Source organism: Procambarus clarkii, chromosome 25, assembly GCF_040958095.1.
Source record: "Procambarus clarkii isolate CNS0578487 chromosome 25, FALCON_Pclarkii_2.0, whole genome shotgun sequence".
NCBI classification, from domain to species: domain Eukaryota; kingdom Metazoa; phylum Arthropoda; class Malacostraca; order Decapoda; family Cambaridae; genus Procambarus; species Procambarus clarkii.
Window position 1 is genome coordinate 9,385,994 of NC_091174.1, and position 17,902 is coordinate 9,403,895.

At 38.4% G+C, this 17,902-nt stretch overlaps 1 protein-coding gene across 1 annotated transcript; it reads right to left on the reverse strand.

The window, feature by feature from the left end:
- Positions 1-2,590: 2,590 nt before the first annotated feature.
- Positions 2,591-16,407, reverse strand: RanGAP (Ran GTPase activating protein). The gene is made up of 12 exons (XM_045739644.2): positions 16,226-16,407; positions 14,266-14,453; positions 12,640-12,774; positions 11,601-11,714; positions 11,056-11,243; positions 10,624-10,774; positions 9,101-9,212; positions 8,293-8,543; positions 7,828-8,013; positions 7,427-7,555; positions 4,748-4,866; positions 2,591-3,960 (listed from the first exon to the last, which is right to left on the reverse strand). The coding sequence occupies exons 1-12, from the start codon at positions 16,281-16,283 to the stop codon at positions 3,894-3,896; spliced, it is 1,698 nt and encodes a 565-aa protein (XP_045595600.2). The 5' UTR covers positions 16,284-16,407; the 3' UTR covers positions 2,591-3,893.
- Positions 16,408-17,902: the final 1,495 nt, after the last annotated feature.

Sequence of the window (17,902 nt, forward strand, 5' to 3'; positions counted from 1 at the left end):
TGACTTAGGTCAAGGTCAATTAAAGCCATATAGGTATAGCCGATGAGAGTCTCAGATATACTCTCTTGATGTGCTTAATAGGACTGGGCTTCAGCTCTTTGGTCCCGCCTGTGACCTTCAATCGACTGATGTAGAGTAAGATTAGTCCTAGCCAATTGGGCTCCACAGGTCTGAGATGTATTTTATGGGCTTAATAAACGTACTTGAACTTGGAATGGAGGGACCTTGACAAGCAGCCGGTTTCCTGTCCCCGTCGAAGACACCGCATGGTGACCTTCGGGTGACCCTCCACAAGTTCACTTCGAATCTATTAAGAAACAAATCAAGCTTAAGCTTCAGGGCTCCTAATACCGGAGATGCCCCCATAGGCGACCGTAGTCAACATTGCTCAACAATATTGGGTCTACATCTCTGCTGGATTCGTTGTCAACCCACAAATGAGAATTTGTTCAGGAACACTGAACAATTTGTAGGATGTCGACCCAGACAATTTCTTCAAAAGGTCAGCTGCAATGGGTTCAAGCTCAACAAGCCAGTGTAGGACAGAAAACACGAGATGTTTTTTCACTCAGTGTTGTAAACCCGTGGAACCGCCTACCTGCCGAAGCCGTAAACACCAAAATTTCGCTAGGTTTTAAAATACAGCTGGAAAAGATCATCAGGCCAAATGGGGGGGACCTTTGACAAGCCGCCAACTTCCTGTCCTTGTCGAGGCCACAAGTATTAGTGGCCCTCAGGTAAAAAAAAAGAAAAAGGTGTACAAGTATAGCAATTTGTTAGTATGGAGTATGGTAGTGCACTTGTATAAGGCTGTATAGCAATTTATAAGTGGGAGTGTGGTATAGCAATTGTATAATGCTGTACAGCACTCTGTAAGTATGGAGAGTGGTACTGTGCTTGTGGGAGCCAATAGGCCTTCTGCAGTTTTCTCTATTCTTATGGGTGTCCAAGAGAAGAGCCAAGAGAAAGTGGATGTGAATGTATGCACTACTCATGATGTATCAAGGGACAAAAAAAAAAAAAAAAAAAAAAGTTGTTACCTTAGATTTTATTTTGCTCTTTGGTTTCCCTAATTTCTAGGGAATTGTTTTGTATTATGATGGGTCACAGGGTTTAGATTAGTCAGTGTAATTTTCTCCACAATTTATGCAAGAGTAATTGGCCTTCAGTTTGTTTTATTATGTCCTGACTTGTCACACGTGATCTTCGAGCTATCTAATTCACTAGTTTGTTTACTGTGTGCGGGTGGTAAGGCAAGATTATCAGAAATTACCAAGCTACTGCGACTATATAGTACTTAGAAGGAATGAGGGGAAGGATTTAGGATGGGACAGAGGTAAGGAATGGTGTCCAACCACTTGGATACTCGGGGATTGAATGCCGACCTGCATGAAGTAAGACTGACGCTCTACAGACCTGTCCAAGTTGTTGGGCTAGGTTGTGAACATCATTTAACAGCTATTCCCATTTTCTCTCACTCTCCCAGTTCCCTAGCCAGTGTATCTGGGCAGTGGCAACATTTTTATGTTTTATAGTAGCATTTCTCTCTTTTTCTCTCTCCAGCTGGCCCCTTAGTATCTCAGAACATTTCAATTAATTGTATCGATGACAGCAGTCATCAGACATTATATTCCAAGTCGTAAGCTTAGTATTTGAACCACTACTGTTCCTGATACCTTCTAGAGGCGGTAGAATAGTACATGTCAATGTTTGTAGATGATGATGATGATGATGCTAAGCCGACTGGAAGCATAAGGACTGAATAGGGCTACATAATGTTACAGGACCTGGACAAGCTGCAGGATTGAGTAGACAAGTGGCAGCTAGAATTTAACCCTACAAAATGTAAAGTAATGAGGTTTAGGAGAGGTAAGAGATCAGTGAAACAGTATAGTTTAAGAGAGTGGCAGTTGCACGAGTCACAAAAATGAAAAGAGCCTGTTAGTGTATGTAAAACCAGCTTAAACACCAGAGGTTCACAATAACAGTATAATATCAGCTGCATATGCATAACAAGCAAACATAAGCATGACTTTGAAGAACCTGATCATGGAATCCTTCCAAATATAATATACAGCATTTGTTAGACCACTCCATAGGAATGTAGCTCCCACATGGAACCAGCACCTGATAAAGAAAAATTAAGGTCTAAAGATGTCTCAAAACAAGTTCCAGAGAGAAGAGAAATGAGGAAAGTAGAAACTAAATAAGTGAACCAAAACCAAAAACATTGAATGGGAGAAGAATATGACAATATGATTATAACAAACAAAATACAATCAATCTTTAGATACAATCTCTTTGCAGGTGAAAGGTGCCAAAACAAAGACAGAAAAAAAGTTTGAAGCAGAGATAAGCTAATGAAATATAAGGAAATACTCCATACAGTCAAGAGTAGTAAACAAGTAGAATGAGCCTGAACCAGATGCTGGAAGCAACTGGTATTCACAGTATCAGCAGCTATGAGACAGGGCTCTCAAAAGCTGGATCTCACTCCGCATAAATACAATGGCATTAAACACCACATGTTTCTTGATCTTGTAACAACATGACGACTTACATAGACCCATAATGATAATGAGACACCGTATAGGTAAGTATTAAGCCTTTACTTTCATGAGTGTTCTTTGGTAACTTTTGCTCAACACAATTCAGAAATTTGAAAGAAGAATGTACAGTACAATATAATGAAATATAATCTAATTCTGACCCACACTGATTATAAAAAGTGAAAACAAAATCATTATAAATTTACAATTAGATTTTCCTTGAATGACAACTTGCTAGTAATGTAAATAAAGACAAAAAATCTTAAATTCTTTAAGCAACTTTAAGGCAATTCATTTGCCTTATATGAAATCAATCCTCTCATTGTAATTAAGTTACAATTACAGACAAATAACTATCTACCCTACTTACCAATGCTTCAAATTACAATCTTAGTGATTTTGTCTTAAGCTTCAATTTATCTTCATATTTCAGACAAAAGAACAAAATAAATATATGATTTAGGATATTCTGGGTTCAAAGGGACTGCTCAAAACCATGTTCAACTTGATGATAGAATATGAATGGTTTTGGGGAAACAGATCAGAGTTACAGAGAAATCACATTGTCGTGATATATAAACGAACAAATCCACAGGAGCCGCCGTGATGAGGGTTCGAACCTATGCCCAGGCACGCTCTAGTCGACTAGAGCGTGCCTGGGAACACACATAGGGTTCAAACCCTCATCACGGTTCCTGTGGATTTATTTCAGATCACAGTTATGAAAGCATATTGTAAGAAAGCACAGCAATGAGCAGGATTTAATTACGCAGGAGTGATGGAAGTAATCCTGTGCTATCATTATGTAGGTTCACACATCTATTTCCTCTAACATAACACAAATGCACTATTACAGACACTTATATTAATACTTGTCGAGCTCAAAATCTATGCACAAGCTGACAATATTCATTGCTCATATATGTATTTGAAAATCTATTATACAATGTAATAAAATCTTAATAGCTAACTTAATGCAAAAGAAAATATGTTCAATACAAGAGTGCTTGACAATTTTACAACATACTGATGTAACAAATCTTAAACAAGTACTGCATGAGGTAAACAATCAAAAAGTAGAGCTCTTGAACCAGAATATGTCCAGCACTGACTGACTGACTAGTGTATCATACATCTACTCTTGTCCCTCCCTGTGTTTAAGAAATTTATTTGTCTTGAATGAAGGAAATGATATTCGTCAAAAAACAAATTACGTAAACAAGTCATACAAATGAAGGCATCAAAGAAAATTTAACATTATATACATCAAATACAATCAAGAAAAGTTTTGTCTTCTATCAAGTTTCTTCCTGAGTATCATTGACATTCTAAAGCTTCATTATGTTAGTTAAACAATGCCACCATCAGCTTGTGCTTCTCCTGTACACATTCGTCTATTCTTGAATTTGGTCTGAAAAGCAATTGCCATTGTTTATTAGAAACTTATATTTCTGAAGTATATATATAAAATCAAATAGACAAATTTACTTTTTTTTCAGTACAATAAGCTCACAGCTTTATAAGTAATTATTTTATGCATTCTGCTGCTATACAATAAAATAATTAAAATAAAATACTTTGTCCAACATCCGACTATCCATCCAACTTTGCCTCGCTTCATGCAGGTTGGCGTTCAATCCCCGACCGTCCAAGTGATTGGGCACCATTCCTGTCTCCCCCGTCCCATCCCAAATTCTTATCCCGACCCCCCTTCCAGTGCTATATAGTCTAATGGCTTGGCGCTTTCCCCTGAAAATGCCCTTCCCTTCACCATGTCCTTACATCTTTGCATAGCGTTTCTTTCCCCCAACCCACACATCGGAAAATAAAGTGATGATGCGTCAGTCCATCCTGGACCATTATCAAGTTGTATGACTGGTCCAGTCCAGCTTTCTAATGACTTTTTAGACATTTTAGACACCCAATCCAGATGTATGGATTGGGTGTCTAATTATCAGCCATGTTATTGTGACTTATTGTTTGCATCATTCACTTATTCAACATGACCATCTCAATATGCTCTCTTCAATTTTGATGTTTACAACTTTTAAACCCTACATATCTCCATTATGTTTCCACTTCATATTGTATTCTCTTAATACCACACACTTTTTTTTCAGACTGTCTATTTATTGCGCTCTAAGGATACACAACACATCTAATCTATTTTCTTGGGATACAACTATATTTTAATTTACCTGGACAGGAAGAGCTGAAGTGTGCTCTTTGTCTGAGCTGGGAAGAGTGGCTGGCTCACAAGACTGGCCAACATCTTAAGACATCCTCTCAAATCCCATTCCAACTTAAATTTTTTATCCTGAATGTAAAGAAATTACTAATTAGTTAACCTCACCTAACAATTTTGGGAATATCAGCACTATTATGATACTGTATTTTAAAAATAAAATTCTGACTTTAGCATGCCTTAGGATAAACATGCAAAATGTAACACAACCTAGAGCAATAATTATCATCATGTACTCATATTTCATAAAATGTTCAAGATTAGATTCAGAATACTTAGCCCACTGATACACTGATGCCATAAGCACCATTTTAGCCTTAATCTTACAGACCACAACTGAATCATAAATCATAATGGCCTCTCATTCCTCCCCCACCCCCTTCAGAAACAGGGCTTTTATTAGTCAAATTGATAAATAACTTTTTGAGCTCTGCCTTATAGTCAGAATCTGCTGTTTCAGACAGGATTCATGAACAGTTGGGCAGAATGACAATCAGATACAAGAGAACTTTTTCAAATATCATTGCATAGTCATATAAGGTTTTAGAGAATGCACTGGAGAAAAGCTTAATTCAGTCAAAGATGCGCATCAAAGGCACATCTATAAATACTCATAGCCCTACAGAAGCCTCACTTATCACCAGTGAGGCTTCATACTCATCCATGTACCAATCTGACCAGCCTGCCATCCACTACAACAAGGAAGCAGTGAAGACGATCACAGGTACCCAGATACATTCTTCCTAATACAATACAACACTACAATGCGGAGAGAGAACGGGAGACAAGAGGCGAGGCCAGAATGGTTCTATTGACAATGTGATTAGTTTTTTCATATTGAATCGGAGACAAACAAACAAGATGGAGGAACCAAAAAAGGGGCACCAAGACTGTCAGTTTACACACGAGAGGTAGTCTAACACTTACGGAGATTATGTCACTGGACAAAGGTTATGAGGATTCCCCAGATGAACAAATCACACTGTGGGGGTCCTAACAAACTAGTTAAGGACAGAGCTACACAAATGTGTTTCCATGACCAAACACCTTCCTATGAAGCACCACATGAAGCTCACATTAAATATGCCAAAACTAAAAGACAGAAGAAAAAGAGGTGATATGATCACTACATACAAAATAGTAACAGGAATTGATAAAATCGATAGGGAAGATTTCTTGAGACCTGGAACGTTAAGAACAAGAGGTCATAGATATAAACTAGCTAAACACAGATGCCGAAGAAATATAAGAAAATTCACTTTCGCAAACAGAGTGGTCGACGGTTGGAACAAGTTAGGGGAGAAGGTGGTGGAGGCCAAGACCGTCAGTAGTTTCAAAGCGTTATATGACAAAGAGTGCTGGGAAGACGGGACACCACGAGCGTAGCTCTCATCCTGTAACTACACTTAGGTAATTATAATTACACTTAGGTAATTACTCACCCGGTGACCTAGCATTAAGAGAAAGAGCAGTAAAGGAACAAGACAAAATCTCTTTGATGATAGGACATTCAAAACCCTATTCTCACACTAAGTTGGCTCAACAGGAGCATGGTAAATGCTAACAAGTTCTTGTGATAAAGAACCAAAATCAATACAAGCATGATGATTTTGCGAGTAGCAACCTCAAAGTCTCACCGACATGATCTACTGTCAAAAGACCGAGTCAAAAGTTAGAAAACCCAGCTGAGGCAACTGGAATATTGGTAAGAAAGTGATAAAATCATTAGGGCAAGTAATCGTTACATAATCATTAGCATGTTGTTGTCCATGGACACGCCTGGGATTACCCAGGATGCTGGATTGATTCCCATCCAGCTCCAATGATTTTCTCATAGATATATCATGGTACTGAGAATTCCTTGTGTATGTGGATTACAAAGAATTAATATGAAAAATAGGTTTGCAGTGAGAGAAAGAGAGTCTGGATGGAGGGAACTGGCAAGAGGGGTTCAATGAGTTAAGTACTTTACCTAAATTTGAGGGCCACCATCTATAGTAGCCTCAATGGAGACAGGAAGCCAGTGGCTTGTCATAAACACCCCCCACCATTGTTCCTGTGGATTTTTTCCAGGTAAATTTTTAACTTTAGTACAGTACTATCTTACCATTAACCGCTTTGGAGAATAGGCAGTTTCGTGGATTTATTTCCATGTCCCAAAGGCAAAATACAAGTGATGGCATTCATCATACATGACTCTCCCACTAAGGCAAGTATTTATATATTCATTCCCAGTATGCACTAAGGGTTATACTGTACTTAACACTTCAAAAGGGCATAGCTTAAATGCATTCATGTACATTAAGTTCTTTTCTTCCTTTATGTAACCATGAATACAAAACAAATTGGTATTTCTAATGAAGAAAAATTAAAACATGCAATTTTGACCAGTACAGCACTGCATTTCCAAGATGGAAGGCCTTAATTTTTACTTTGGTCATACTATTTATGTACAATTTAGCAAAATAAAATCTTCACCTCATTGGAAAGAGCTGTGGAAAACTTCATAGAAAAAAACACTTTAATGATATTACCCTATTAGTAAAATTGTGTATACTGTATTGCAAATTTTAAGTTTGAACTGAAAGATGAATGACCATGCTTATAGTAAAACATTAGCTAGGATCATTACCTCGCATTTAATAAGGCCTAGGTGTACAAGAAGATTATTTGTAGCAACAGATGATAAATCACCATTCTGGCAACTGGTAAATATGGCTTTGGCTAAATGCTCTGCTGCTCTCTGCACAGCTTCCTGCACCTGTGAACAAAAAGAGAATTAACCTCAGTGGTGGAAATGGACGTACATAATAACTGGCTGCGCAGACGAGTGCACAGGTGCACGGATACTAGGTGAGCACAGGTTATTTTGGGTGTTCAAGAATTATATATAATGACAGGATGAGAAAACATATAATAAGCATATACATGAATAAAATCTGTCAACTAGTATAACATTTAGAGACACGAGAGAGAACTATGGCACTATTAGCATAAGCAAAAATGAATGGAGAATGTGATATTATAACCCACCTCTCTACTGTTTGTTGTTCCTACAGATGCAGTTCGCATAAACAAGCCAAAACAGTTGAAAATAAAATCTTCATCTGACCCGGCTCCTCTTCTCTTAGCTTCTTCCACCAACTGGGAGGGACCAGAATTCCCCAACCCTAACAGTCGTCCTGCTGTCGGCTGCTCATAAAACTCGGCTGCTGTACACTGTTGACAAAAACAACCAATTTAAAATAAAAACTCTTTGCTACATCTACTACTACACAGTATTAACATCCTAACATTAGTACTCCTAATAAATCTTGGCTCATTTTCCTGTCACAAGACAGAGTAACAATATTCATATAAGACTGGCTAGGAATTAATTCTAGAAATTGGGAAAGATATTATACAGTAGTTTCATTATCCATGACACAATAATCAAAATTATAAATTAAAATTATTAACAGACTAAACACGGTTCCTATTTTCCTAATATATACAAACTTTTACAGGCTGCACTTCAATTCCTGCACGTTTAAGTGGGCTGACTCCAGAGCCCACCACCTCTTCTATTTCTTCTTCCTCTTCCTCCTCCTCCTCCTCTTCCTCTTCATCACTTTCATCCTCATCGTCACCCGATTCTTCACTGTCATCTTCATCACTATCGGGGTTTTCATCATTTTCCAAGGTAGCAAGCGCTTCCAAGCAGCCCATTTCTTGAAGAACAATCACAAGATTCTCTCTCCCTTCTTCACCTACAATAGGTAAAATAAAAAAGTAAACAGCCGGCCAAATGATTATCATGTCAACAAGTCACAAAAACTTAAACCCGTGATGGATTTCAGAAATATTAAAACCAATCAACTCAACCTTGTACACACCTGCTTGAACATAACAGTAGTTGTTATATTCCATATAAGAAATATGGAAGTAACAATGTAAGAAGAGCTAAACAATAGAGAACATACAAGCAGTAAAGGTCATACCACTTTACTAGTACCAATCTCTCTCTAGCTCAGAACCTCAACACTATAATACATATGTTAAAGGTGTCACTAAAATGTTCACTTGTTTCATCAAAAGAGTGACTATTGCATTTTATTACCATTGATTCAATACTGATGGGAGAAAGTGGCACAGAATTACAGAAAATAGCAAATGAGTCTAGCAATGTGTAGAAATGGTCCAGGGGCGGCCAAAATCAGAGACCAATACAATAGAGGAAAGAAATGGTTACGTAGATGTGCACTACTCTCCCGTTTGCTGTCGTGGACACCTCCGAGGAAATACTGCAATTATTACATGTACTCACCAAACTGGTTACAATCCAAATTAAGCATTGTCAGGTTTTGTTTGTTTATCATGGCATTAGCAATGGCAAGGCCACCCTCGATTCCAATTTCGTTGCTGTCCAAGTATAGCTCCTAGAATAGAATAAACAAGAACATTATTCAATATAATAATGTCCTAATTTAAGACAAACATTTGCTCTAAATACCAATAATTATATCATTACAGCTCTCAAAGTAATTAACTGAAAATTCTGATTAATAGTGATGAAGAGATAGATGAGTACTGTAAATAACCTTGATCCAAAGTTGATCTATTATAGTCAGTGGAATATTAGTAGAACTTAGGGTTTATGGCCTAAGTTTGAAAGCCATGAGGGATTAACAAAACTCATCTCACTACAAACAAATTATAAACCTAACCAAACATCAGGTCATGTTTTTATCTCTTCTTGATCATAAAATATAAGGAGCTCAAATTTAGATCACTTTTTTTAATCCAAAATAAATATAAGGATCTGTATGTAATTGTAGAAACATTTAATGTGTTATTGTAATAATTTTGTCTTGAGTCACACCACCACTGTGATTACTAATGAACAAATAAATTACAACTTCTCCTGCCTTCCCTCTCTCTATCTGTGTTGTTCACTTTCGTTTCATGCATGTGCTCTCCAGAGCAATGAACACAATATCAGCCATTGCTGCACCTCTATGATAAGTGACAACTGCTTTATTCCTAATCAGTTGGAGCATTTCTACTTCAAATATTTTAAGTGACACTTCAATATCAAATACTGAATAAGGAGGTATTAAAATGTTTGCTCTGCTCTTGGTGGCAAAGTCCTTCCCCTCGGAAGTAGTGAAGATCTCTTTACTGTCTCCTCTCCCCAACTATGTGGCAAGGCAACACCATTAGTAATATTCCTAGTTATTATGCAGCAAAAGTCAGCTAGAGCCCGGCTTGTGAGCAGTGTTACCTGCTTGATGGGGTTCTGGGGGTTCTTCTACTCCCCAAGCCCGGCCCGAGGTCAGGTTTGACTTGTGAGAGCTTGATCCAACAGGCTGTTGCTTGGAGCAGCCCACAGGCTCACATATCCACCACAGCCCAGTTGGTCCGGCACTTCTTGAAGAAAATGATCTAATTTTCTCTTAAAGATGCCCACAGTTGTTCCGGCAATATTTCTTATACTCGCTGGGAGGATGTTGAACAACCGGGACCTCTGATGTTTGTACAATGTTCTCTGATGTTCTACTGGGATACTGGTGCTGACTCAGGAAAGCACTGGTACATTCACCATATCATACAGTGACTTAATGGAGAAGCAAGTACAGTGCCACCTTATTCTAGCAAACTATCAACAGCAACAACCCCCCCCCCCACTTTCCCCAGTTTCATAAAACTACACACACAATCGACTTGAGAATGGTCCAGGACGGACCGAAACGTCGTCGTCCCTTCACCTTCTAGTGTGGTCTGGTCAACTACACACAATGCTCCTCACAAATGGTAATGATAGAGATTAACCAACCATGTTCAAATTACCTTTAAATTTGAATGATCAGAAGAAAGGGCACTGCCAATGAACTTTGCTCCAGCAGTTTTGATAAGACAGTCCCCAAAGTTTATCACCTCAAGGTTTTGCATGAACGGCAGCTTGTCTGCCATTGCTCGAGCCCCTTTATGAGTAAACGTGCTGAGGGAGGAAATTAATCTCATCACATGTGGAATATTTGAATTGCAAAAACATTTGTTTTATGTTAAATATATATGGCATTCTTAGTCTTGTTTCAGATTGTATAAATGTTAATTTACAATTAATGCAGAAAACAAAATCTGTACTTTAATAATCTTAATGAACAACTACAATTTAAAGATAAGCATTAAGTTTGTTTCACTTGTAATGTTATTTCCAAAGTACACAGAATTTCTAAATGTGATCTTATAAATATAAATATGTACTGTATATACACTTACTTATCATTCAAGTTGATAATTCTCAGATTTGAATTCATGCTGAAGGCTTCAGCCAAAGCAGCAATGCCTTCATGGAAAATACCATTCTGAGGCATGGCTACCTCCTCTAGGGTCCCCACTGCTTTAAAAAATTCTGCAAATACCTTTGCACCCTCTTTCTCCAGCCTGTTGCGCCCCGAGATGAATACCTGTAAAAGGAGTTTTAAGTAACAAACTTGAAGTATCAGTCTTAGTGCTACTATAACCAGTTGTATCCAAACCACACATACTGGGATTTTATCTTTGCCTCATGATGAGGTTTTCTGATGGCAGATACATAACTAAGTCAACTTCAATGTCAAGAAACAATGCAGTTATAAAGATTTTATAAATAGTTATGCAAGAATAGTGCACTTACTGCCAAATGTTTCTTTTTGATGGGTAATGTTGCAAATATATATATATTCCTCAAAATCTAATCAGTAGGAGTAAACACCTGAACTACTTAAATTCAAAATACATGTACAAGACAACCTGTAACTGTAATTCCCAATGTGAGATCATACCTTGAGTTTGAGGGGAGTACCAGCTGCCTTGGCATTTTCTACTAGCTTCATTAAAGATTCAGCCAACATCGTTCCTCCCTTTATACCGAGTCCATTGTTGTTTAACCGCAGCTCCTGCATAAGACCAAATCCTTTACACATGACAAGGAAAATCACAGCACACACTCAAATGCCAACAACATGCAAATAACCAACTCAAATAGTTAGGAACAATACTATGATCATAAAGTGACTTGTAGTTGAGGAAGTAAAGAAGTTTGTCAAGAGGTTAAACAAAATGTACATATTAGATAGGAAATGTGATGCTACACAATAAAACAGTTAAGGGAATAAGGTGAATAAGCAGATCACAAGGAAGATTACCAATGGCGAACAAATGGTTGAAATGCAGGATTAATTCCAATGTTTCAATAAGAATGATTGTAGGTCTTGTAGAGATAATGAGAGTAATGAAGGCAGGATCCAGCAAAGCAACAACCAAGAGAATAAAGCCACACTCTAGCAGTGTAGATCTCTTGAGATTGTTTCAAAGTCTTCACCTGGCTTATGGCTCGGTCCACATCCCAAGCCTCCTGATGGGCAACCCAATCAGCTAAAAACCACTTACACAAGATAAAAGGTCACATGCACTCAATATATACTTCACATTCATGAAAATAAAATATGGCTAAATTATGAAGAGATAAGAAATATGTTCCTGTCAAGAAAGTGATTGTAAGAAAGTGATCATTGTAAAAAAATTACAATAATTTTAGTAATGATTTAGTAATTTAATTTAGTAATAATTTTAGTTATTTTAGTGATAAAAAAATATAAATAAATAAAATCTAAAAGTGCAATTGAATAAAGAAAATAGAGGGTTGCATATGCATTATCAACATGAGGGGGTTGCAGAGATAATTCAGTCTTACATCACAAGAAGGAATATTACAATGCAAATGAAAAATAAAGTAAATATAAATTGCAATATTTAAGGTTGCTCAAGGCATCCACATACTGTACAAGATAACCACATCATGTGAGAAACCCGTCAACTCACCTCCAAGGAATAGCAGACAGGAGAACTCATGAACTCCACCATCCCCTCCACACCAACTGGTCCCAAGGCATTGTCACTTAAGTCCAATTCCTTTAACTTTGCCCCTGCACGCATTAAGCCAGAAAAGAGGTGCCGCTGGAAAAACACAATTGTTATGTGAACGTGCAGAAAATACATTAACAAAATACAAAACAGAACAGTATGTAGAAACTAAATGTTTTGATCCCAACCAATCCATGAAGAAATCACTGTTCCCTATGCCAGGAATATCTCCCAATACAATAGTGTGACTACAATACAAAAGCAAAAAAGGCCAAAGAAATATATGAGTTTGGGTGTTTTTTATGGGGTTAGGGTATGTGGCAGGTGGGTGGGTAGACAGAAAAGTGTAGTTTTGTAGGTTTGGGTAGGTGGATGGGAGGGTGTTTTGGTGCAGACAAGATAAGTGGGAGAGCTGTAGAGAGGTAGGTGGGAAGGCATATGTGGGTGAGGTGGGGAAGGGTGAGGTGGCAGCAGAGTGAGGTGGAGGAAGGGGGGGGGACACTTGAAGCTATTGCAAACTAGTGCACAATTGTAAAAACCATTTTCTTTAGAATACATGTGTCATATTACAAGAGGCACGCTACTAGAGGCAAATAATTCACACTGAATATACAGTAATTGAATTCAGGAAACTAATAAAGAAAATGTGTAGGAAATAAGATTATAGTTGTCAGCATAAGTTGAGGCCATCTGCCACAAAAATTTTTGGGGGCCAAATGGAGTTATATTCTTGACACGGTTTCCTCATGCATATATTTTACACCCATGATGTTTTGCATCAATATTATCTACCATTCAGTACAGCCTGTGTTTAGGATGAGAAAACATTTTCAGAAGATAGAAGAGCCTTCAGAGTTATTACAACTGCAAAGAATGTATTCCACGGTGGATGAAACAAACCCTGGAGTTAGTGACAGGCATAGCTCTTAAGGTATAAATCTCCAATCAGGAAAGAATTGTTTTGTATTAATTTCAGAACCTATATCCATTATAGAAAACTTTATACTGTACAGATATAGAATATTTTAAACTTTAACAACTAATACATCACTTAAATTTACTCAAGTTAACCAAATCTGACAAAATCATATGCATTAAAAAAAACTGGGCACAATTATCTTAGCCAGTTTACCTACAGTACTGTATATTTGTATCAAACTTTGGATTAAGGTTTTAATCTCGGTAGCACAGTTGGGTTCGTTCCTGACTCAGAATCAGGAATTCCAGGTTTGAATCCCGGGTGGGACAAAAATAGTTGGGCGCATTTCCTATTACCTAATATTACAATGCAAATGACTTATTTGCATTGTAATGAGGTACAATTATTTGCATTGTAAATAGGTACCTGGGGGTACCTATTCACTTACCAGTAAATAGGTACCCCCAGGAATTAGACAGCTTCATGTGGGGTTGCATCCGGGGGGAGAGTCAGTAATTCAATCCTGGGGGATGAATAACCCCAAGGGTTATAACCAACCTCAATAAGAGCCTAACATGTATGTATACACTGGCTGCCTATCCCCCAACACAATAAATTATAAAAAGCTATATACTCTTCCAATAATCTTTGTGGAACTAACTCACCAATGCATCTGGAATCTCTGTTTTCAACCTGCCAGTGAAGAGATCTTTCCAGTGTGCACGCTCAAACTCTGGATGACCTGCAAGGGCATCCCCCATCACCTGTGCTGCCTCCACACCAAGAGTATTGGCTTCCAGCTCCAAACATTGTAAATTCTTCGCATTCTGGATGGCTTCAGCTGCCTCTTTAACTGTGGAGCAAAGTTACATTTGTAACGATCTCAGGCATTAAAGCTTAACATCTAATTTATCATTTATACAGACAAAAAAAGATAAATGACTCAAACATACAATACTAGCCATGCAAACTTTGCCTATGGACATTTTTAACCATTAATTGTTCTCTAACCTCACCGATGCTAGATCCATAACAATCAGTTCCAATGTTAACAAGCCCACTTCCATTTAGGTCTGTTGCCAAGTAAATCTGGAAATTATCTACATAGCTAAATATTTTTCAATACTAATAAACTGAGAGAGGTAACTCTGGTATGCAATACTGTGCAGCACACACAATACAGTACAGTTACTGTATCATAGAACACAAAACAAAAGTACAAATCCTGACCATGTCTTGATTCAAGTAATTATCAAGGAAAAAATTTAGCCATTATGACTATAGCAGTCACAATACAAACAATATAAAGTACATTATTCTTAAAATTACACTTAAGTTATTCTCTCTCTCTCTCTCTCTCTTTCTCCCCCCCCCCCTCTCTCTCTCTCTCTCTCTCTGTGGGTTGTAGTGTAGGTGGGGGTTGGAGTGTGGTTATCTACAGTATCAGTGTTTACAGAGTGTGAGCTCAAGCTCGCTGGACCATGCCTTTTGGCTATTGTATTTACCTGTATTCTAAAACTGTATTTGTACCATGTATAATTATAAACTTCTTAACATCCAAGAGCTTCCACTTCTTATAGTACATTTCACTTGTTAACCACCTGTGTAGGTACACAGCATACAAGTATTTTACACACAGAAATCACAACAGCGTGATGCATCAAATGAACAAATGCACAAGGGCCGTGACGAGGGTTCGAACCTACATCCGAGAGGATCCCAAACGCGCCTTAATCAACTGTGCATTAGTACGTCTTTTAACGACATAGTTAAAAGAATTGCAACCAGGATTTCTACTGACATAACACGGATTCTGCAGCCTCTATGAGACACAAACCAGGGTTTTACACAATTCCTCAATGCACCCGTGCTCTGTCAACAAGCTATTCTACCTTTTCGCCCTTACTTCATTACACACAGAAATCACAATAGTGTGATGCATCAAATGAACAAATCCACAAGGGCTGTAATGAGGGTTCAAACCTATGTCCGTTTATTCTAAAACTGTATTTGTACCAGATATAATTATAAACTTTTTAACATCCGAGAGCTTCCACTTCTTACAGTAAGACTACTGTATATATGTATATTTGTGTAAAACCCTGGTTTTTGTCTTGGAGAGACTGCAGGATCTATGTGAGGTCAGTAGAACTCCTGGTTGCAATTCTTTTAACCATGTTGTGGCTCAGTCGATTAAGGCACATCTGGGATCCTCTCGAACATGGGTTCGAACCCTCATCACGGCCCTTGTGGATTTGTTCATGCAAGTATTTTCTTATATTTTGACACATTTGCATTTCCAGCTTTGATCTGGTATTCTCGTGCTCCTTTACTCCCAATTAGATAAGCCGTTTCTGCCTACGTGTCTGTAGTACAGTGGCTGCATTCTCAACTCGCAAATGGGGATCCCGGATTCGAATCCCAGGCGGGACAGAAATGACTGGGCATGTTTCCTTTTATCTGATGCCTCTATTCATCTAGCAGTAAATAGTGACCTGGGACTCAGGCAACTATTACAGAAGATCCCAGAGAAGTTCTCTGGGATCTTCTGAGAAGAAGAAGCTGGAAACGGTGACAATCCGTTGCCAGCCTGCGAGCACCCCAACACGACCAGGACCAATGTACCATCATCAGCTGTGTTCCACTTGTTGTTCTGGCCAGCGAAGCTGAGCGTCGACGACATGTTGAGTGTGGTGAAGGTCAGGTTAGGTCAGGTCAGGAGGAGCAGGTCAGGCAGCAGGTAGAGCAGATCACAGCCACGAGCCCCGGCGCCACATTCACCAACCACAACATTCAAATGACAACAATGCCAGTAGCAGGGTTGCCAGATCCAAGTTGTGGAAAGTAGCGAGCTGGCGGCCTAAAAGTAGCGACTTTGTAATAAGACTAGCCCAATTTTTTTTTAGTGAATGATATATATGGGTTTCAAAGTAATATACCCTTTCCAGTTTTAATCCCTCCCTTTTCACCCAAGAAGCAAATTAGAGATCAGCCCAAGCTTCGTCTTGAGGCAAAGCTCAACGCCTTAAGCCATATTGATGCTCTGTCCACAGAGCATTCTCTCTCTCAAATCATATACACTGATGGTTCCCTACACCGCACCACGGGTGCAGCTGGAAGTGCAGTTGTTCTGACAATGGGCGATGGCTTGTACTTTGAGTGGGGAGTCCGTATAAACAATTGGGTCTCTACCATTCAGACCGAACTATTTGCCTTGATCCTTGCACTGAAATGTGTACAAGTCTCCAAACTTGATACATTAATTGTAAGTGACTCCTTATCATCCTTAAATGCTCTCAACTCTTCAAGACATAACTGTAACATGCTCGTGTCCGAAGCTAGACACAAATACAACAAAATTATTAAGGATGGTAACAGAGTCCATTTCATGTGGTCTCCATCTCATGTTGGCCTCCGAATGCATGATAGAGCTGATCAGTTAGCCAAAGAATCTGCCTTTAAAGGAGTCGTTGAGTGTAACCTTGGATTGTCAATGAGCAATCTGAGAGCAGCAGTACACCGAGAACTTCAACAAGATCTTGTAGATCTGAGGCAAAGTGAAATTGACACCAGTAATTCCATCTATCATCATACTATCATGCAAGAGGAGCCACACATCTATGGATCATCCAATAAAATCAGCAGACTTCTAGATGTTACTACTGCTCGGCTTAGACTCGGTTACAAGTATCTCTGGGAATTCTCATTATCTGCCGATGTAGACCTGACCAAATGTAAACTGTGTCAACAAAATTATTCGCACACCCTCCGTCACTATGTGATGGAGTGCGAAAAGATACGTGAATTTAGAGACAATTCTATAACCAATGTTCCAGCGATGTGTAAATATTTCATTCAAAATGATCTGCTACCAGAAATTTTAGCCAAACATCCCCAGTTTGCTAACTGTAGGTAGTAACTGAGTGATTGTAACCTATCCACCGCTGCCCACTGAATGGGGGGCGGTGTTCAGGACAAACATATCAAACATATCACTAGCTCTCCTCATATGTCAGTTGCTTAATTTAGAAACTGTACTTGAGGTCGATCTCGAACCCATTGTTGATGTGACGACTTATATTGAATTTTGTAACTAGCTCATCAAGATTGTGACTTGCTTAGCTAAATGAATTGTGGGGTTCAGTCCCTGAGCCCATTATGTGCCTCTGTAACCCTTTCCACTACCGCCCACAAGATGGGTATGGGGTGCATAATAAATGAACTAAGCTAAAAAAACTAACTAACTAAAGTAATATATTTTGATATATAGAGTACACTACACGATGTTAATTGTTTTATTAA

What these genes read in the sequence shown, in the direction of transcription:
- RanGAP (XM_045739644.2), bottom strand. Translation starts at nt 16,283, where the DNA reads ATGTCGTCGACGCTCAGCTTCGCTGGCCAGAACAACAAGTGGAACACA. An exon ending in GTACTCCCCTCAAACTCAAG is followed by an intron (nt 11,244 to 11,600) that starts GTATGATCTCAC and finishes CTCCTTTTACAG; the next exon opens with GTATTCATCTCGGGGCGCAA. An exon ending in TTTGGATTGTAACCAGTTTG is followed by an intron (nt 8,544 to 9,100) that starts GTGAGTACATGT and finishes TACCTATTGTAG; the next exon opens with GTGAAGAAGGGAGAGAGAAT.